At 38.7% G+C, this 22,996-nt stretch overlaps 2 protein-coding genes across 10 annotated transcripts in view; one reads left to right on the forward strand and one right to left on the reverse strand.

Moving 5' to 3' along the window:
• Window positions 1-22,996, forward strand: part of LOC112161921 (SPARC) — a 95,710-nt gene that overhangs the window by 10,326 nt on the left and 62,388 nt on the right. The gene's annotated exons all lie outside the window — the stretch shown is intronic.
• Window positions 10,919-22,996, reverse strand: part of ccser2a (coiled-coil serine-rich protein 2a) — a 55,842-nt gene continuing 43,764 nt past the window's right edge. For 4 of the 6 annotated variants that reach the window (XM_024297460.2, XM_024297459.2, XM_024297457.2 and 1 more), the window contains one exon: window positions 10,919-11,857. In XM_024297460.2, the coding sequence (XP_024153228.1) occupies window positions 11,138-11,857 (720 nt within the window). In that variant the 3' untranslated portion in view covers window positions 10,919-11,137. Of the gene's footprint in view, window positions 11,858-14,877; window positions 14,918-15,897; window positions 15,983-22,996 lie in introns of all 6 variants that reach the window. The other 2 variants (XM_024297462.2, XM_024297463.2) reach the window with 2 other exon arrangements.

Here is a 22,996-nt window from a genome sequence, read left to right on the forward strand (position 1 = left end):
AAAAAAAAAACCTTGATTTTTATCTTTTTGGATTTTATTTTTTGAGAACAAACTTCATTCATACTTTTTCTGTCCTTTTTATGAGTTCACCCTGTGCCATCTCTAGAGTCTGGGATGAACTTTTTCCATATTTTAAAGCCAAACAACAAGCACTTGCAACTTTTCATGTTGTTTTTAAATTACATAAATGCAAACACATAAGCTGCAATTATTCTTCAAGGATACGCAAACACAATTCTATAGCTTTCCTTTCCTATATGACAGGTAAATTAGTCTTTTTTTACAGACTCAGTAAAGCAAGGTAAGAGGTTTTCACGCCTCATGACCAATGTTTGAAGTATTTAAAGCTCCTGTGAAGAGGTCAGCAGCAAAACGCTGTTTCACTCCTGCATCGCACCTTTTTCCTGACAGCGGGTGATGGCTTTGCGGCGGGGTCATCCCTAACGTGCATGCTAAATACAGTGTTATGACATTTTAAATTGATGATGAGTACAGGAACACATGGAGCAGACGCAGCTCGCTGTTTCATTGACAAGGTCAGCAGCTGTGAACACTAATCAACTACTTTACACAGCGAAGGACGAGAGGGGCTTGAGAATAAACCAAGGTGTCATATTGAAAACTATAATGATTTTTTTTTGTTTTTCCTCTGGAAAAACACAAAAAGGGAAAGTTGTAACACAGAACTCTTTGGTAGAATGACTTTGGGCCTTCTCGTGTAAATTTGTGAGAAGTTTTTTAGGACTTTTTTTCAATTATTTTTGGTATCCTGCGTATTTTATCAGACATTTGTCAAAACTTAGCAGAATCCAAAGAGGGTGTTCAAGTATTTCCCTCAGGAAAAAAAAAATCACATTCTTGCTCCATAAAAATATGATCCAAAAACAAGTAAACAAAAAAATAACCGAATATTTGATCTAATAAAATCAATTAAATAAAAACACAAATTGTAAAAAATAAAATAAAAATGTTTGAAAGTGTGCTATAATGATCTTTTTGGGTTTTGTTGCCATGTTTTCAAAAGCATTTGTGTTTATTTCTCTTTTTATGCTTTGCAGTGTTTATTTTGGGATAATATATTGATATTTTTACAATAACAAGTGTGACAAACAAAATACGCCAAAATATGTCGTTTTGGACAAAAGGATTTTAAATAAAAATCAAAATAACTGTGTTACAAAAGATTTTTTTAAATAATTTCTCTAGACTGGGTTTTAAAGAACAATTATATTCAGTCATGCATTCTCTTTATAAGCATTAGTAGGTTATTTCTCTCAAATAAATACGTTATTTAAATTTGGTTACATTTGTCTGATTATTTTCACCATATTTTTAAATCATTTATTTTGAAAGGTATGAGCAGCAACACAAACAAACCTAAATGTCGACCCATTTGTGGGATACCCTCAACCTACATCCATTTCTTTCCTAAAAACACCACAATTCCTCTGACCCTGTGGCAAAAGGTTCATCACAAGTAAATAAAACTGTCAGTCATAAACAATTTGGATTGAACTCTTTTATAGAAAAACGTTATTTCCAGAAATGACTCATTCTTACCCCAACTGTGCGATCAGAGGCAAAAACCACAACATGCAGGATGGAAAATTGGTAAAATTACTCTGCTTCTGAACCATCAGTATGAAGTCACACAGGTTGAACACCTCAATTTTACCCAGTTCAAATGCACCCCCTCTCAGCCCAGATTTGAAAAATGCAAAAAAAGGGCGGCGGGCTGGGCGGGGGAGGTGTGGTCTGGATCTGTGATTGACAGTGCGGTTAACTTAAGGTAACGTAGCCGCTCTACGTCTTCAGTATGGAGTAAAGTATCTCCACTGAACTCTCTGTAGAGGTTGAGGATTTCTCTCCTCCCCCTTCTCCCGACGCAGATGATCATGTTCCAGACCGAAGTGGTAAAATGACGCTAGCATCATAAGCTAATAAAGGGTAACGTATTAAGCTAACAATCCTGAGTGAAACAATCATTACAAATCCCATCACCCCGACGGAGTTCACTGGATTCAGTGCCAATTGCACTAAACCTCTGTTGTGTAACTTCCTTTAGGAGAGTTGTGCAAGCCAGTAGATTTTGAAAACTGAAGGCAATACAGCTACGAGCCATGCTAAAGCTAACACGCTAACAACCGACTGTTACAGAATCAAATATGGGCATTTACACCAATGACATCAAACTTCTAATTCACAAAATTCAACTGTAATGCCTCATTTCAACCTGTAGGGGGCAGCACACGGACAGTTTTAGACTATAATTTCAGGAATTTAACAAGTTTATTTTAAATTGTCAAAAAACTGGCAATAGACAGCACTTTTAAAGCCCCATTTATAGAGGTCAACAGCCAAAAAAATGTGATTTATGGTTTGGTTACCCTTTAAATACTGGAGTTTGATCGTGGTTGGCTGAGAACAAAGGGAGCACTTTAGCAATTGTTCTAATTAATGAGTGACATTTGGGGTGAAGAATCGGCAAAGATCAGGTAGATCTTCCGTTCTGAAATTGGGCCAAAGCTTTACTATAAGTGTGATCCTCAGGGATGAACGCAGATCACATGCCCGATGTGTGTGTAGTATCAAACCGCGTCTGTGTGTGTTTTAGAAGTTTCTTGACTTGACTTTTTTTCTTTTTTTGTTAATATACACAGTCCTCTCATTAATCTGTCCAAAAGCTAGTCTTCCAAAACTCCTTTCTGAGTGGCAGCTCTGATTTAACAAGTCTTTAACACGTATCGGGCCGTCTCAGTCTGATGAAAGAGCTCGGTTCCCTTTCAAAAGGAAAAAAAACCTTTTGCACTCCATCTTTTCCAGGTTAATGACAGTGTCACTAAACTCATTAAGCTTGGCAGACTCTTATCCACCCTCCATCTCTTCGCTTCATTATCAAACGTACTATGGGCAAGGTGTAAAAAGGCTGCACGGTTTGTAAAGAATGGAAGTACATCATGGTTAAACTTGACCTGTCAACAAAGAATAAAAGAAAGTCATTTCTACGTCTGTCTTCTCTCCTCGATCAATGCTGCCTCATAACTTCTCCAAAAAACCGTGAACATGCCGTCTCCATCAGGTATTGTATCCGAGCTTGTTGAAGTCTTTGATGGGCATCAATAACTAAACATAAAGTTAAATCAAATCTGACAAACTTTCATGAACTACCAACGTTTTTCAAAAAACTGGAATTTCTATTTGTTTCTCACATCTTTTGTAAAAATGTATTTTTTGATCATTTCCATAAAACAAATAAAGCAATATCCACAGAATCAAGCAAAGTTTATGAAAAGACTGCAGGTTTTTTACCTTTAAATTGACAAATATTAAAATAAGAAAACCAATTCGTGTGGGGACTGTCTAAATAGTCCCCCTATGACAATTTTTTTAGTTAAAAAAAATTCCCTGTTGTGTTTTAATAATAATTATTAGATTTTTAATCAAAATCCCACAACCTAAAAGTCTTAAAAAGCCATTTTTCATGTTGATCTGAAGCCTCTGTTTCCGAAATCCCCTCTGAAGGGGCGTGGCTTTTAGAGCTGAGGAGCTCCACCCCTATCCCCGCCCCCTGTCTCCGGTACCTGAGCTAGACAAGCTAGATGAGAAGGTTTAATGCATGTGCAGCAGAGCTGTTGTGACCTAAATAAGGATGGTATGTCTGTGACAGTTTGACAGAGATTTAAAATGAGAAATACTGAAAAATGAAATGATTTATTATCACATTTGTTCTCTTACAGAAGAAAAATGCCACAAATACATGTTAAAAACTCAAAAAACATGATTTTCATCGGAGGGGGACTTTAAATATTTTAAAATTGCACTTTCTAACGCTCATGAAAATAATGAAAGTATTCTACTTTTTAAGATTGAAGTATTTTTACACAATATTACACAGGTGTATTTAGCTTTACATTAATGCGAATAAAAAACATAATTCACCACAGCACTGTTTATAACTCTCAACGATGTACAGTTATATGAAATATTAAAAACGTGACTATTCACAAGTAATTTAATGAATACGTGCAGCCAGTGCTGAACTTTTTTTGCGGCTATGTCTGCAACTCACCGCTCCCCCTCAGAGAATACATTTCAACACCCAGGGTTCCTTTGAAAAAGTGATTTTTAATCTCAGTAGGATTTCCCTGGTAAAATAAAGTTAAAAAAAAAAAAAAAAACACTTTTAACTTTACTGTAAATATGTGGGGCCAACAACAAATTCCAGCCTTAGACACACCTAAAATACCTGCGGGTAATGCTGCAATGTGGATCTTGTGGCCAACAGGAATTTCCATCATTTTTTTGTGCTGGTCTCACGTAAACACGTGTGAATAACATCAACCTAAAATATAATATGCAGCTGTAGCTCTCGGGCAAAACACTCAACCCCCGTGTTGGCCCCGATGTATGAATAATGTCACAAACTTCCAAAATTGCTTTGGATAAAAGCATCTGTCATGATAAATACAAAGTCTGCACTGCAGAATGGTGGGAAATATTTCGTTTTCTTCAGTTATAAGACAGAAAAGTTGGTCTTTGTATCGTTTGTGTTTTATTACGACAGAAGATTTCTTTAAATAAGATAGTTGTCTTGAATTCACTCATTTCCCATGATCCCTTTGTTTACACTGTAGGAACTGACGCAATTCTTAGAAATGCAATTCTAATAGGAATATATGTCCTCTACCATTGAGTTGACGGTTTACTCAACTCAAAAATTTTACTTGATTTTATTCGATATTTTTTTTAATGTAGCAATTTAGGGAACTTTTGTCAATTGATCTAAGGTTTCACTTTTTTCAGAGTACTATCTTCAGTTTGGTCATGCTAAGTATATTTAGGTGTCTTAGTTTAGTCTTGTCATGTCATTTGCTCCTTTGTCACCTGTTTGGTTTCTCTATTTGTTTCATGGTCTTGCTGTCCACCTTTCAGTTTATTTATTCAAGCTTAAAGTTTCCACCAAACACCTGATCTCTTGAGTTATGGGTCTTACACCACCAGTTCCTGTCAGATTGACCAGGAGCTAGCAAGAGATTCTTTGGTGAAGTATCAGTTCTGTTTAACTCGCGTCACGTCAAGCCATAGTCCTACCTTTTCCTGAGGGGCTTGCGAGGGCCTCACCTCTACATGTCCCCTGTCCTTGAGGATTACCGGGACCTCTTCCCCTCATGCTTCCAGTCGCTGGGTCGGGTCACGGGATGATCCTCTTGATGTTCCCTGTCACCGGTTCCTCTCCTTATTCATGCTCCAAATCCCTGAGGAGGATCCCTGAGGTTGCTCCTCTTCTGCTGAGGATTGTTGCATCTGCTCCTCTGGGCTGCAACTTATTGTGGTTCACCATGATACCTTCACCTCTGTTCAGCTGCAACTAGGACTATTGTCTGGTTTTACTTTTGTTATGGCCCTCCTCCCTATGGGGTGTTGGGGAATCTGGAATCTGATTTTTCTTCTTTGTGTGTAGTTTTATGGCAGACTGATAACAGCGAGCAGGTGCATTACTGCCACCTACTGGTATGGAGTGTGGGTCATACTGGAATAAAGAACCAAAAATTTGTTACCCCTAAACTTTTTGTTTTTTGTCTTCCTTAAGAAATTACACACTTAAAACTGCTGGTATTACTAAAATATATTTAATTTCCCATTTTTTTTCTTTTCTTTTGAGATGTTTCCTCAACAATCTGAGTAGAGAATGTCAACCATTTCATAAAAATCATCCCACCCTCACAATCTCACCTGGTTTCATTCGATAATTATTCTCAGCAACCGTCTGTTAGCTCAATCACACTCATTGTTTGGAAGTGTCTGTTTTTTATTCAGGCTTGTCTGGTCATTTGATGCTTCTCCATTCATTTTATAGTCTTGTAGTTTCAAGTTCCTTGCATTAAGCCCGGTCTACTGCATGGTGGGTCCTACACCTCAGGTCCTAAACCATTTAGAATGCAAAACCGACAAGTAGACTACATAAACAACAGGAAATGTATCCTTATTTTTCTTCTTCTTTTTTTTAACAACTGTTGTATGAGCTTGTGTGTTCTTGTATTTTATTGCCCATGAATTGCTTAAATCTATTTGCTTGAACTGCTAATAAGAAAAAAGGACTTGGGATTTGTATATTGACTTAAATTGAAAGGTAACTCTTCATCATTAGTCAGGATCTTTTGTTCAAATACGACCCTTTGACTGAATTATAAAATCTTAGATTCATTATAAAATTAGAATATAGTCACAAAACCCAAAATTCCACCAGCACTTTTACACGCTGTGCGGTGGCCACAGAGGTTTTAAAGACCCTTGTGTTCATAGCAATGTGCAATAAAAATTAATGTTCACATTGAATCCGTGTCATAGAGGCTATTTCTGGTTTCTATAGTCAATGTAGTTTTCCTACGTTGGCACTAAATAACTTCAGAAATAGGAATTTTTGTCAATTTTTAAGCCAAATTTAAATAGTGGGAAAACACATTTTTACCCAAGAGTTCAGCAATAAAAATAAATAAAAATGAAAGAAGGATATACACTTTTCTATCCCGATATGTATCGTCATATGTTCTATGCGAACACCTTTCTAGAATGAAGTGAGCTCACATACGAAAAGACACCCGTTCCTGCAGATTTTCTCTCTATCCTCCAGTGGTTTTGTCACAGCATAGCAGGCAAAAGCAATACTGATTGACTTGACTGCGTAACTGCACAGGCACATTGATTTGGCAAAAGGGGGAAAAACTGCAGCACAGGGAAAGCGGAATAACACTTCTATTTTCTGTGGCACGAGTCTGCCTCTGCCCTCTGCACACACATCTGTCAGCTTCTCTGTTTTGCACATACACAGCTTAACGCGGAAAACACTGGCAGCCAGAGGTGTCTGGAGACATGCACACACACACATGCAAACACACAACATGGGTTTCCTGTTTGGCATTACTGAGCAGTGAACGACACAGCTGAGGGCATTGGGCTACTCTCTAGTTGCCAAAGCAGCCGAGCAGACGTGCTGCCTGCCTCTTTTCCTAGTGCACACCTTCACAAAACTCATTCGATTGCCTTATTTTGATCATATACGCTTTTATTTCTTCATTCTCATCGCTTTGTTTTTTTATTTTCCTTTCACCTTTCGCTGGGGATCTTCCTTTTCTTCATTTTCATTAAAACAAACGCCGATTTCCTTGGCAACATCGACTTCTTGGCTGGTTTAGCGCGGCGGCGAGCCATTCCAACAGGTAAACATGCTCTATCAGCCACATGGATACACTTCAGCCTTTTGGAAAAAAATGGATCAGCGGGAGGGTTTCGTTTTGCAAGAACAAACAAGTCGAACGCAGATCTATGCATTTTGTATGTAGCCTCCGAGTGCGTGCGCACAAAGGTGCATTTGTGACAGCTGGGCTGTGTGTGTTTCGTGTCTCCTTGAGTTTTGTCAGCTCAAATGTGTGTGTTTGCAGACGTAGGGTGCATTATTTTACGCAGCAGACCGGACACCGCCAGAGGCGAACACCGAGCGGTCACGCGGCATGACGGAGAAGAGAACAGAGTTGCTGTCAGAAGGCCTTCTTAACACGCTGCTGCTCTCCGTTCGGGGACATTTGACTGCAAAAGGACTCTGCCAAGAAGCAATAAACACAATTCTCCAAAACTACCACAGAGACACGGTTAAACCCCCCGAAGGCCCCCGGCTTTAAAATACCGCGTTAATATCTTTGATCTCCCCGAAGAGACGAGCGTGAGTGAGGGCATGAGGAGGAGGACACGGTCCCACCGGGCTGCAGATTCACACCTTTAATGAATCTCTTTGCTTCTTTTTTTTATAACCATGAGTGGGTGACAAACAGAGAAGTCGGTTCAAAAAAAGACAGGTGCATTGTTGAAACGCTTCTGCACACAAGTTGTTTAATTGAGCTTGTAAGTTTTTTTGAGCGATTGCAAACTGGTATTTTGTTTTTAATGATATCGTGATGTTCAAATAAAGTTTTTAAATGATCTAAGTGCCAAAAAAACTGAAGGCTTACCGGAGTTGATGCATGTAGACCAATTATTTATTATTATTTTTACAATTCTTTGAAAAATGTATCAAAAATAACTAACTGATGGATGATTAAAACAGAAATTAAATTTTAATTTAATAAGCGGTTGTCATAGAGATTTTCTTTGTAATTTGAGTTGCACAATCTGAGACCACTTCTGTATTACAAGCTTGAGCTGGAAAAAGTAAAAAAATGACAATTTAATAACTTTAGTTGGCTAAATTAGGACACACTAAGGTGATATTAATGTTGTGTTTGGCTCTTTTCCTATAATTATTCGTCAGGTGTATTTCTTAAAGTCACAAAGTTAAATGGTAGTTTATATCAGTAGATTGAACTTGGTTTTGCAATAATGCTTTTTGAGAAGAAAAAATGTTTCATGCAACAGGAAAGCATCCACAAAATCGTCAAGATTTCATGTCACCAACCGATTTTTTTTTTTTTTTTTTATCATTGACATGGGTATGAATGTATATGGAGCCAGTCAGAATGATCCGCTTTTTATGTACTTGATATGGACGGCCTTAGACGACGATCTGGCCACCAATTACTAATGGCGCCGCGCGGCCGTCTGCCAAATTTGCTGAAAAACATACATTTATCTCACCCTGAGGTGTCATTTCAGGATATTTGACTGTAGTCTTAATCATGTGAATAATTTACAGAACTGGTATACAAACTTTTTTTTTTTTTTCATTTTTAACTTAAACGATAATCAAACAGATAAATTGGAGGCTGACTCCACCCACAGCCAAAATTTAAAAATCTAGTCAGGGGGGCAGAGCTGAGGAATAGGATAGATATCATCATAGCTGCAGATCTTAACCAATCACAAAATTCAACTGTAATACCTCGATTCAACCTGTGGGGGGCAGCACACAAACAATTTTTTTAACCATATTTTCAAGAATTAAACAATTTTATTTTAATATGTCAAAAATTTGTCAAAAACCAACTGACTGCACTTGTAAAGCCCCATTTATAGAAGTTAACAGACAAAAAAAAGTTGATTTAGGGTTTGGTTACCCTTTAAGGTCTCATGCCACCGACCAAATTATATATATTTTTTTGAAAATCGTTGGCGTGGTTATGAATTGTACTTGATATGGACGTGGATCAGTCTACCACTGCCCTGTGGTTATCCAGCTGTCTCCCGATTTCATAATGACGCATTCCCCATCTGTCACTGGACTGCCACCGCACAACCCTGAAATATGCCTGTACAGCTACCGACCCATGTCTAATTTTTATTGAAAAATCATCCTATTCGCTGTTAAAATTGTGGCCCTAGACGCTTGCGTTGGCATTGCAAGCGGGACAATGATAATGTGTTTTTGGTGCTTTTGACAAGTCGTGTGGTGACTGCACAAAGTGTTAAAACCAACTGCTGCCTTCTATTTGCCAAATTTGGTAAGAAAAAAAAACTTGTACAAAATGTACAAAACTGGTATATAAATGTTTGAATTTAACATAAAAACTCACTCTGATAATTTATTTTCAAAGTATTCCGGTCTTTTAATTATAAATAATTCTGTTTTTAGCCAAAATCAAAATCCTGTGTTGTTTTTAAGGGCAGAGTTTCCATTAGAAATGTAACCGTTAAGCTGTGGGCAGGACCATTGGCATAGATCAACCCCGCCCCCTTTCCCTTCCTGTTGCTGAAAGCTTAAAGAGTGAGCGTATTTTCTATGTTACAAATACGAGTATTTATTTATTTATTTTTTTTAACTGGAAGTGACTCTTTGATCTTAATTAAGACAGGTTTAGAGCTCGGGTTAAAAATATGGGTGTGCAATTTAGCAATGTCAATTTAGGCCGCACATCAATTCCCGTCAGTTTTTGTGCTTGACCGCACGTAAATACATTTGTATAACATTGTCCTTTTCAAACTGCATTTTTTCATTTGCTCCCAATTTAAAACAATTTGATTAAAGAATAATCAGAAATGCAACTTTAAGCTTCATTTTCTTAATACATGTCCTCCGCTAAATGCCACAAGAACACGTTAAAAACCCAATTTTCATTAGAGTGGGTCTTTAAAAGTATTGTCCATATATGCATAATTATTGTTTTATACTATTTAAGTTGGTTAATTGGTTGAAAGTCTAAATATGTAGCAGCTTCTCTTGACAATCTTTTGAAGGGAAGCACGCATTTGCATGTATGAAAACAATATTTTCAAAAACATTTTTCCTAACCAAAAACCCATTTAAAACGATTATCATCTGCATAAAAAAAATCATTATTTATCCAAAAAAAATGTATGATTGCCCAATTATGCAGCAATGTAAAAATGTAAATTTTTTCACTCACCTCCAGCAGGGTGGCTTTTTTATTTTAAACATAGTTTATTGAATTTTTACTTCTTTTATACAACATCACAACATTGACATGTTAACCCTCTTCCTGAACTGGCCCTTACTAAGGTCATTTTTATAGTAGCAGCAATAATAGTCACATGTTTTAAGAGTGGATGAGTTGTTCAAAAATGACAATAAATATGATTAAAATACAAAAAAGTATAATAGTAACAATAAATAAATAAATAAAAAACAGCAGATTTAGTTTTTGTTAATAAAAAAAAAAAAAAGTTGTGTGTCCATATTTAGAGTAGTGGTCAGAAATCAATATACTGTACATCTATAATTGCAATAAAGAGTCATTTATCCATTTAATTTGTTAATGTTTTTATTTCACATCCTTTTATTTTACCCCCCCCCCTCCCCCTCCCAGCTCCTTCAGTCTCACGTCTGTTTAAAACAGACTCTATCCTAACAGATGAAACCAGGAAGTAAATATCTTCCTTTCCTGCTTCATAACACGTTTCCTTCTTCATCAGCATTCAAGTGCCAAACTAGAACCTTCTCCATGTGAAGACCAGAATTAATGATTGTTCACTGTATTATGGTGATGTTTCTGCTTTATTGTAAATACAAATTGTGTGCATATGATGGTATTCTGAAGCGTTCTCACAGCTCAGCCAGCAGCCTAAGGTCGGTTCCTTTAATATTGTTGAGAGAACAAAGGTTCCACTGTTGTTGCGGCTCGGAGGAGGAGAGGATAAATGTCAATGACAGAGTGATTCCAGTTTCAAGGGTTGATGGGAGGATTTCAGCTCCTCAGGGAATCTTTGGCTTGGGGAGGCAGGAGCGCCTCAAAGGGATGAGGCTTTTTGCTGACCCGGGGTCTCCGAGTGGCGCCTGGGTGGGCTTTGCGTCGGTGTGCCAAGAATCCTTCCTGGGCTCTGATGTTCTGAGAGGTGGAGTGAGTGAAGTGCTAAGCAGTTTTGGAGTCTGAGCCCAGGGCCCCGCGTTGAAGCAGGGAAGGCCCCTGGATGGAGGCGGCAGCCGCTCGGCCCGGTTGGCCGAAGATCCTGCAAAGCATGGCGCATTCGGAGAACCTCCGGCGCCCCCTAGCTTGGGTGAAGGGTGCGGCGTGCGCTTGTGAAGGCGAGGAGGCGGCGGCGTGCGAGGGCAGGTCGAACCGGCAGCTCTCGGAGCGACAGGGTCGTGCGTTATCACAGCGAGGGATTTGCACCCATGCTGCGCTGCACACTGTTGTGCTGACGCCGGACTGTCTTTTGCAGTTATTTCCTGTGGAGTGCAAGAGTGCAGGCAGGGCAGGTTGGTGCTGAGTCGATGAGTCAGCTTGTCAGGGTCTGCTGCCCAACACACATCTGCCATAAGAGCTTCGGGAGGACAGTCATCATCTGCGTGAGCTGCTTCCTCTGATGTCCTCTCTGTTAGTTCATTGTGGCCCTCGGTGGGGAGAGTTCTTACTGGTCTTTCCCGGTGGGGGGGTTCGGTGAGAAAGGGCTTGAAAGGCTGTAGTATTTGTGGCTGCAAGAGAAAAAAATAGATTTATAAGTAAACAGAAAAATGGAGGATTTGCTTTTTGGAAGTAAATATTGTCTAAAAATGGGAGCAACACAGAAGGAGGCTTTAGAGAATAAAAACACTTTTGATTTCATCTATAATGTGGATGCTGGATCTGTTCAGACATCATATTCTGCACACACTGTTGGAAGAACATCTAAAGTTATAAGACAGAAAATTTAAGTATTTGCTTAACATTATCCATTACATAGAGTTAAAAAATAAGACGCCTTTTCCATTTTTTTTGAGTTTATATTTTAAAAAAAAAGCTTAAAAAAATCTACAAAATATGACAGCTCATAAATACTGTTAAATGTATTTTTAAATAACCTCCTTTGATCATGTTTAGAGATTTTTTTTTTTAATTTTTTATCCACTGGATTTTGAGACTCTAATCAAAATGGTATTTTTAACTTCCCTTTTTCCCTCATGTGGGACAAAATACATAAAGAAAATTAAACTTACAGACAAAAAAATGTTTGTTTTCTTTGTTTGAGTTGGCTTAAACTGTACGGCTATTTTTGTTGCACCGCTAATGTTAGCTCGGGGCTGTAAGCTAGCAGAAGAGAGAGTAAATAAAGGGATGATGGGAAGTACAAGGAAAACTTATGCTGTGTTCACACAGAATATGAACCTTGCGGCGGAGGCAGTTTCTATGTTAAGTTGTGATAAAGACGCAAATTGAGGTTCTGCGGGCCAAAATCCAAAACACATTTTAGGTCGCAGGACGAACAAGATAAACATGTATTGAACACTCTAAAACTAAGTTTGTAAAACTTAAAAACGCAACTTTTAACATGAATAAAAATACACAGAAATATAATTCCAGAATAAATCAACTTAAACCTTAAATAACTTTCAGTATTTTACTCTTCATAAAATATATTTTGTTAAAATTATACAAGTTAGAAATAAGTGCAAGATAACAAAGGCCACTAATAAAATAAAATGATCTGAAGGGCGGGATTCAGTTCCTGTAGGGCTTGGGACAATAATAATATTTAAAAAAAAAAAAGGTCGCCCTAATTTTATTTTTATTTTTCCACTCTTGAGTTAATGTGGGACAGCGAGCCTTCAAACTCAGTCACAGAGACACAGAAACACCACGGAAGCGGCTGTGACATGATTACCGATGTTTTTGTAGAACTCCTCACAATAAATAAACCTGATCTTTCAACATCGTCTTTTTCTTCCGTACATTGTAAGTGAGATAATAGCATCAGCTGGTAGCTCCTCCCACATGCTGCCACAGTAACACATTTTTTAACATGTGGCGAAAGAGGGGTGGGCACAAATTTGCACAAATCATATTCGGTGTGAACGCAGCATTACTCCACACTAACAGTCCCGCCCACAGAGGACTATGTCCTTGAAAATAACAGTTTTTTAATTGATTTTGGCTAAAAACTGCATAATCATAATCAAACGACCACTAGGAATGCTTTCACGAGAGATCAAAAGACGATCAGAGTGGGTCTTTAACACAACCTGTATATCTGCTGCTTCCTTTGCTCAAAACTAACAAGCCAAATGTGGGAAGACTGCAGCAAAACAATGTTGGGACTTTTACTGTCAAAAGATTTAGCTTTTTTCCAGATAAAAAGAACCAACAAGGTCAGACAGACTTTGATTTTTTACATGTATGAAACTCCAGGAAGAGGAACTTTATTTCAGTTTAAAGTCAATGTTTACTTCTTTTCCAAACCGATCTAACAAAATAATAAGAAACATGACGGAAGTAGCCTATGACCCAAAAACATCAATAAAAATGCTCCATATATTGAAGTATATATTTTTTATGTGTTCCATGTATGACTGATTCGGTATGAGACTCTGTTTTGCCATTAGAGATTCCATCCTAACGTTTTAGGTGTCCTTTGAACGGGAGCTGCACACAATTCAACCCACCTGAAAGCATCTCCAGCTACTAATGAGCCTGAACTCGGCTTTGGCACAAACACGCTCTCTGAGTGGGAAGTGAAAAGATTTCAAAGGATGTGAAAATACAGCTGTAATGGTTGTTGTTTCTATTTTCATCATCGACCCGCTTGCACCGCCAGTGCCAGCAGATGTCCAGGGCCACAGCCCCACCTCCTGGTTCATCGGCACAGTGCGTCCACTTGACTGTCCACTTATCTGCAGGAGGTGGCCTGGATTTCTGTATTTTTTACTGAAATCTGACATTTATATTCATAGAATCAAAAACTAAAGGCACAAAGTTGGGCATTTTTATTCATATCTTATCTCCTTTTCATTTCTGTAACATTTTGAAGCATTTTTTATAGATTGGACTGTGATTCCTGACTGAAATCTCAATTAGAATAATTATATCAGTTCTCTGTCTTCTTTAATTGTAAGGTCGGTAATGAGAGTGCATACTGCACTATATTTATACCTCATAAATAGAGGAGCGTAGTCAGTGATAGAGACACGGCAAGTCTGAAAGCTTCAATTTGGTAATTATTTGCTTCTACGGTTGTCTGCAAGAGATACTAATACTGTGCGGCAATCAATCTGAGCCTTTCACGGCACTGGAACCGAGTAAATATCTCAGCATCTAATGATAGCGGCCGCACTAAAAGATATTCGCCAACAAGCCAATTTGCGGCACCTGGAAGAAAATCTCACGGCCAAACGTGATCGATCTCGACTCAAGCATCTCTCCACTTCAGAAATAGCTTGTGATTAGAAATCAGCATGCACGAATGTGGATGAAGAGATTGAAAAGATGTCAGTGACTGCGGGAAAACGGCGTGATTTGAGGTACAGGAGGCTGACATTAAGATGGTAAAACCGTGTTCCACAAGTCATGCAAACAAAAAGTCGTGTGATGTGGGAAAATAAAAGATGATTTTAAACATTTTTTTTGGTCAACAAAAAAATGCAAAACAATCAAATCCAAAAGTTGAATCAAAAAGTCTCAAACGGCATGCTTCTCAGATCCAAGGGGGCAGCAGACCAAGTTGAAGAAAGATTTACTATACCACGATGTGTCAGTGAAGTAGCACGCTAGATGCTCCACACCTTGTCAAAGCACATAATGTGCGAGGAGGCAATGATGGAGAGAATGAATCAAATTGGATCAAAATTAGGTTTGTAAGAGGCATTGTGAACAGCAAAGAGGAGAGAACGTGTTAATGGACATGAAAGAAGAAGGAATAGAAGAGAGACAAGACAATTATTGAGTTACAGCAAAGTCAGAACCACAACAGACAAAGCATTGTTAGGGTCACACATTAGCTCAACAAATATCAGTGTCATATCTGACGACAGCAAACCCTGTTTGTTCTAAATGTCATCCTCCACTCTGAAAATGAAATTTGTCTGCTTTTTACTAATTTGTTTTTAACCACAAGTCTCAGAATATTAGTGGATTTTTGACAAACATTTCCCCTCACTTTGAAAAAAAAACATTTTTTATATTCTCGATTAGTAATGCTGGTTAGGTTTGGGCTTAATTACACCAGAAGCAAAACACAGCCTCAGGTGTTTTCATGTTTTTGTTTAAAAAAAAGAAAAAAGTCAACACAAGAACACTTAATATCAAAATAAATGAAAACGTGGTAATTTTTCCTCCCATTGTGTGTTGATGTGAAATTGAGAACCAGCCAGAAAAACCAAAGATATATATTTTTTTACTTTGAGCTTCTCCCTTTCATACATGTGCCGAGTCACTTTTGTTATCCTCTTTATTTGACTCACCCACGCGCACAATCATCAGCGCTGCATAACAAAAATAAATAAAAAAAGCCTTGTTGAGGGGACTCAATGAGACTGGGTTGGTTTTACTAACGCTTCAGTCCTGCGATGTTCAATGAAAAACATTTTGGGGAGAATTTTATGACTTTGAAACGGAACAAAAATCTATAGATTTTACTAATAAAAACACATTCAAAATAAGAATTCACTTCTAAAAAGGAAAATATCCCAATATTGATTCAGTAACTTGTCAGACCCTTCGATGTGGATTTTGCAAAGAGAACAGAGTATGTTCAGTGACTCACTCTGTCTGCGCTGGGGCATGCTGGTGCGGGTCAAGCCCTGGTGCTGCGCCTGCCAGGGGGACAGCAGGGGGGTGGGCAGCGCACCCTACGCAGGGAAAACACAAAAGGACAGAAAGCGTAACACAGCAGAACACACCCACTATGAAAGTCATGCTCACAAAGACTCTCAGGCCTGACTGCACTTATAATGAGTACAAACAGCCCAATTAGCACGCCACACCGGAACATTTACGGGAGTGCATGCAAACAGGGAACAACAAGCAGCCTCGATAATAATAGAGAAATGAAGTCAATTTTTTAATCTTTAAGTAACTTTTATGAATTTTTCCCAAAAAATTAAATCGTAGTAGTAATTATTTTGTTATGAAGCACTGAAGAGCAACAGTGAAACACTATAAATGAACTAACATACAGAAATACTGATTTTTGGAGCACTTCAAACATCTAATTGGCATAATTTCAAATGATAAATAATAATTTGGCTTTCCTATGCATTTAATGCATAATCACATCCCTTTTATGTGTCCTATTACAATGTTGTGTTGCTTGAAAATAAAAAAGGAAAGGGACATCCAATGCAAAGTGAAAAGAACCTTGTTGAACCTTTGCTGGCGGTGGTCGGCTCCACCTTGTCACGGAAGGTTATAACCTTTGCAGGAGTGAAGCTGCTCCAGTTGGAGCAGGTCAGGCACACTAACAGCAGGCTGGGAACTTCCTGTAAACTCAGTATGGAGCAACTGAGATGCACTTTTTCCCTCCGGTGACTTTGTCTTTGTGCAAAGTTTACATTTTCAGAAAAGGTAATCTGGAGGAAAACTTTATTCCAGATAAGAATGATTGAAACTCATTTTAAGCAACACTCTTTGAACGTATCATGAGGAAAAGGAAAAATGTGATTTTATTCTTCGATCAGCCACAAGCATCACCAGCTGTTCTTTTAAAGTTAAATCAGTCGGAGGACTAACTAAACATAAAGACAAACAACACATTTGGTTAGACCAGGGGTGTCAAACACGCGGACTGCCACATGGTTCAATCCGGCCCAGTCATGAAGAAAAAAAATATAAGGATGTTGGAAAAAAAAAAAACGTTTCTAGCCCATTACTTTGGCGAGTTATGATTCTTTAATTCTTTAAACTAAAACAATCCGCCGCAGGTGCGATAAGCACGTTGTCTTGGAAACCTGCATTCCTCCCCTCTCCGTGACCCTTTCCCTGGATCAAACGCCTTGGTGACTCTTTTCTTGCGTGCTACTGTGACACACGTGGAAGATGCTTGATTTTTGACATCATTCCTACAGCCTCCTCATGTGTGTTTTCTGGGCAATTAGCCATTTGCATGGCTGCTGCCCACCATCGGGCAATATGTCTTGTGTGTGTTGTCCACCTGTTTCCCTTGGGATTAATAAAATATAATTGATTGATTAATTAAAAGACATGACCGTGATGTGCAATTCCACCACTAGGGGGAGCAAAAGAAAATGCAAGATGGCAGTACAAGAGATCAAGAAATAAATGGGTAATTTTGCTATTATGTTACTGATCCGGTTCACTTGAGATCAGACGCGTTGAATGTGACCCCCGAACCAAAATGAGTTTGACATCCCTGGGTTAGACAGAGCCAGAATACAGGAGGATGAGGCTTCAGTCTTAGCAGTCTTTCTTTACTTCTACTGCTACTTTTTCTCCCTTTGTCTACGTTCCTCCTTGAATGCCAACAAGTGTTTCAGCGGGCGGTGTTGGCAGAAGCTTCCCAGTGAAGCATCATTTGCAGAGGGAAAAAAGGCAATAATAACGAAGGGGTAGGTTGGAGGGCCTTGAACGATTCTGTCAGGATCTGGCAGCTTTATTGGAACCCTGAAGCTGCTTCCGTCTGTCTGTCAGTTTCTGAACATTCTCCATTCCTGTAAATGTCTCCAATGAAGGGCGTACATCACGAGGGCAGCGAGACAAAAAGTGGTAAAGTAGAAAAAAAATATTTTAACGAGATATATATCTCCTATCAGTTCCATCTTTTTTTTTCCTTATCGGTTAACTAACAACATGCAGACCTGGGTTCAGTGAGTCAATGGCTCGGGGCAAAAGTAAAGGGTTAGTCCTTTCCAGCAAACACGGTTTTAATGAGTACACAGACAATGCGTTCTCATCTACTGCCCTCACAGCTGGGCCCTTCGTCTTGGAGTGAACTATGGTACTGTATCGATCAGTGAAAGACGCGGTTTGGTTTGGCTAGAAACGTTTTTATTCCATTGTACATTCCATTGTACATACGTTCATTGCCTTAATGTGTTAGATCTCTATATGTGAAATTTCAAACTGTTTAGGATTTAAATTTACAGTCAGAAAACTAATTTCCCAAATTTTTAATGTTTTTAGGAAAGGTGATTTTAGTTAATTTTTTAAATTGATACTGACTTTAGGCCAGGGTTCTAAAACTGACTTTTCCTTAGGGCCACTGAAAGCAGAGTCTGGCTAAGGCTGGGCCATATGGGGCTTCATTTGGGCCAAAAATATGTTTTTGCGTCCGCTGTCTATATCATATGGTCACGGGACGGCAGTATGGCAAGCGAAAAGTATCATAAATCGCCAGGAAAAGCGGGCAGGGCAGTGCCTCACCTGCACATGTTCTACAGATAATAATTATTATTTTAAATATTTAAATGTCCCCACAGTTAGTTTCAATAATACAAAAAAAAGTTTAATTTTAACTGTTTTACTTAATACTGAATAGCATTTTAGAGGGTACGCCAGACAGATTTGGTATTTTCAAAACTAGTTTCAAGATTTTTTTCTCTCAGTTTTTGTAGATTTGGTCTCAAGATATGTAAATGAAATCAGAAACAACATGTTATAGCATTTTGTTTGGGTTGAAAGTTTAAAGATGTTTGTTTTTTATAAATAGGCCTCAATGTGCAAATGCTTTAAAGTTATACGTGAGTGTATATTTATGCTTTGAAAGACTTTATATATGTTTTACTAAATATATGCCTTGAAGATTTTCAAATATTTAATTTGGGGCTTTTATCTTGTTTTCTTCTGATATTTTTTCCTTTATACTGATCCGAACCGTGACCCTAAAGCAGAGTCATGATCCGAACCGTGACCCTAAAGCCGAGTCACGATCCGAACCGTGAGTTTTGTGATCCGTTGCACCTCTGCTAATAGGCAACTAGCACAGATTCAGGTAGGCAGAATTAATGAAAAACCTGTACAAAGTGGCTGCGTCTTACTCTTTTGTGTTGCTTAAGTGTTCGCTAAATCCTGTTGGATCAATATTTTTGCGGTCGATGATCTTAAAAATTGATGTGGGTCATCTGCGTCCATTTTTTCCCCACAGACACCCCATATCCACCCGGAAGGGGAGTTGTGACTAAGGCATAAGGGGAGCACATTCTAAGTGTTTCTGTGTAGTTTTTAAATCTTTTTTTGTTTGTTTACTTTGTATTACGGTGTGCAGTTCCACCTCCGATAATGAAAGAGAAGGTGCCATCTGATGATAAAGCTCGTGTTTCTGCATCAGTGTTTGCTCTCTACAGCCAATTCCACACTCGGCGTATCAGTTCGCTGTGCATTTCAGCCCTTTAATTATTCCAGTCTGCTGTTGTTACAAGCAAAGATGACAGTGCTATGTAGAAATTAAAATGAACAGAGCTTATACTGTTTGTTTGCTGTCCCTAGAGTGCGTGTGTGTGTGTATTTGTGTTCCCGGAATGTTAAACGGCTGGTAAACAAGTTTGAGAATGTAATTTAGGAGCTTACGGTTCAACAAATGAACATTTAGTTTTTGCTGGACAAAAAGCTTAAGTGGGAAAACAGAATAGTAGTTCTTCCTTTTATTTAAAAATTGGGCAAAATAGGAGCCAAAACGATCTGCAAATTTAACAATATGACAGAAGGACATATTTAGTCAAATGTGCCTTAAAAATATATATATATTGGCCTGTTCTGCCTCCATACGATGATCTTATGGTTTAGAGTTTTTAAACTAGAGCTTGTGGAAAAACACTTTGAAGGAAAGTTGCAATTTTTCTGCGATCCCACGACCTTTTCATCAAATAATTGTATTTTGAAGACCTCGCATTGGCCTTAACAGAGTCCACATCTTCACAGGCTTCCTATAAAAAGCTTTGTAAAGCACGCTCGTTGCCGACAGTCAAGTTGGGTACCATGACTCACTTCAGTGACTTCGGCAATTAAATCCTCACCTGTCCAAGAGTGAGTGTGTACAGGTAAGTGTGCTGTTTTGTTCAGGAGGGGCAGACAGAGTGTGGGTGTAGAGATAATGTCAAGATCTGGATACAAAAAAAAATGTGAAAAAAAATGAGAAAAACTTTCAACTAACAGCTCAACACTGATCACTGGGCCCTGTGTTGATGCGAGAGGTCTCGGGTTCAAATCCCGGACGAGCCCCCAATTTATGTTACCCCCCAATTTATTTTATTTCCTTTGATGCCCTAGACAAAAATTTGTCGTAACACCTTGTCCTCTCACTCCCAGAGACGGCAAATTGATCTAATTATGTTAGAGGTAGGAGACTACAAAGTCTCAGACAGACAGGGTCACAAACATCAGGAAAAACATAAAATCATTGAAGCAAGAAAGGAAAAAATGAGTAGAAGCAATAAAAAAAAGATGTGAAGGAAGCTGTGAGAAGAGATGAAGAAGCTGCTGTTTAAAAGGCAGAGGGGGAGAGAGGATCTGTAATTATGCTCTGTGTTTGCCAATGACGTAACGCTGCCTGTTGTGTTGCCATTGTTTCACTGCGGCAGCTCATCTGCATGTTTGTTTATCTGGGTTATTAGCGGGGTCTCCCTCCCCCCTCCCCCCGTCAGCTGAACTCATTGTTCAGTCACACCGAGCGTGCTCCACCTGAGCACGAGGACACTTGCAGCGCATCCCATTTTCACAATTACATACGGAGCAAAAAAAAAAAAAAATCCCAAGCAGGAAAGCACAAAGCTGCACACGCTCCTTTTGTGTTCCGTGTGAAATCGCCAAACTCATACTGCTCAGGATTTCTTTGCAACAAAAAAGAAGAGCAAAGGAAGCACCACTGGTGTGATGGCTCACAAAGCTTATTTTTCTAAAAGTTACATTTAAGCAGCTTCTATTGCTACACTCTAAGTTCAACTAGCTGTGACAAGCACAACCAATATCATGTGCATTTCGTACATACTTCTTTTTTTAATCGGAGTACGGCGCTTGAACTCAAAAATGGAATATAGTCACACGATTGTTGTCAAAATGTTCCCTAAAGCTTGGAGATAAATAGGGAATATTTGTAGCCCTGAGGGCAACAATTCATACATTCTTGGCCCCTCTTTTGCCAGAAAATGTAAATAAAGTGGCTCTGCAGCCAGAAAATAACATTAAAGAGTGACAAACATTACACTAAAAGTCCTCTGAACTTCTCTCTTGGTTTTTCTAATGAAGCAAAGTAAGAGCTTTTAAAAAATGTGTGTCTAGACTAATCTCCTTGCAAACACTTTAACCTTCAGACTACAGAAATAAAACACCTTTGTATCGACTACAAAGCTATAAAAATGTTACATCTTCCAGGCTTTGACACATGAAGTAATTTGTTTTTTCTTAATATGCCATCAGAGGATGACAGACTCTCCAGTGTAATGGAGCAATTTAGATGTTAGATGAGAAGAAAATTTATTTTAAAGACCAACAAAACAACAGTAACAAGTTTACAAATTTTGCCTCAAAGACCCACTCCAATGAAAATGGCGTCTGTGGTATGTTCTTGTGGCATTTTTCTGATTATTGAGGACATAATTAGGAGAATTAAGCTAAAAATAGCATTTCTGAGTATATTTTTATGTAAATCATTGTGAAAAAACTTGGCTTCCTCCATGCGAACAGTTTCACTTACAACTCTGAGGCAAATTTTCAATGAACTACTGCGGCTCTGCAGAAACTATGTCCTAGAAAACGACGCAGGTTTTTTACTTTTCTGTTCTTTGGCAAATACCACACTTGAATATTAAACGATAAATCAAATAAGTTTCTTGACCATTGATACACTGGCTTGCAACACAAATACCACAGATACCCGGCATCTGCATGACAGTGCAGCTTAAAGGTGCCTGGCTACTACTATGGTGCGTATACACTGGACGCGATTTGCACATCAAATTTGCGTCTCTTTTTTGATGCGTGTCAGATTTACTGCTTGATGCCTTGACGCCCCAACCGCAAAGCAACCAACAAAGTTTTCATCATTGCCACATCACGGTAAACATGGATGATGTTGAGCGAGTAGCTTAAATGTTTTGGAGAGCTCTACAGAAGCGTTGGATAGTACATCGCTGATGTCTGGATCCACCAGATCATTCAGAGTCTCTCTCAGTGCATTGTACTTCACTCTTTCAGCTGGAGCTGCGCCAGTTACAGCTGTTTTAAACGTTAAATCCATCTGTCTGTGCCTCAGTTTGATCATTAACCCAAGAGGAGAAAAATACAAATAAAACTGGAGGATCTTTTTATTCGGGGTGTAGGAAAAATCTATTTGGTGAAATATCGCAATATTTCATATGGAGATACTTGTATTGATTTAAAATCCTGACGAGATGATAGTCAACTAAATATTTATGAGCGTCCTTCAGCGTCATACTTTTGTTTTCCACCTAAACCCCAGCAGCATGGTACACTGAGCCTCTTTGAGCAGCTCTACATCGTGACCAAAACAACAAAAAGATCTCGCAAGAACTAGCTTGCGTTAAACGCTCAGTTAGTCTCACGGTTTTTGTTCTTATGAGACATGTACTACTTAGTTTTTATTTGGGATGGATAATGAAAAGTGAAAAATTGTTCTGGTACAGTCTTGGGATATATTGTGTAATGTATCGCATTGTGAGACACACAACAGGATATGTTTCGTATTGCCAGATTCTTACCAAAACACACCCCTACTTTTATTATTGTCAATATGAAAATAAGAAAAAACATCAAAAACCCATGGAGCTGGAGCGATCGTGGTCACTATGACGGCACCCGCAGCGGCTCTCCATCTGGCAGACAGCCAACGGCCGGCGGGCTAGCTTAGTAAGCCCCACTGAGTAGGGACCAGCAGCCTGGGCAATGAACCTGCT

This window comes from Oryzias melastigma, linkage group LG15 (assembly GCF_002922805.2).
Source record: "Oryzias melastigma strain HK-1 linkage group LG15, ASM292280v2, whole genome shotgun sequence".
Taxonomy (NCBI): Eukaryota; Metazoa; Chordata; class Actinopteri; order Beloniformes; family Adrianichthyidae; genus Oryzias; species Oryzias melastigma.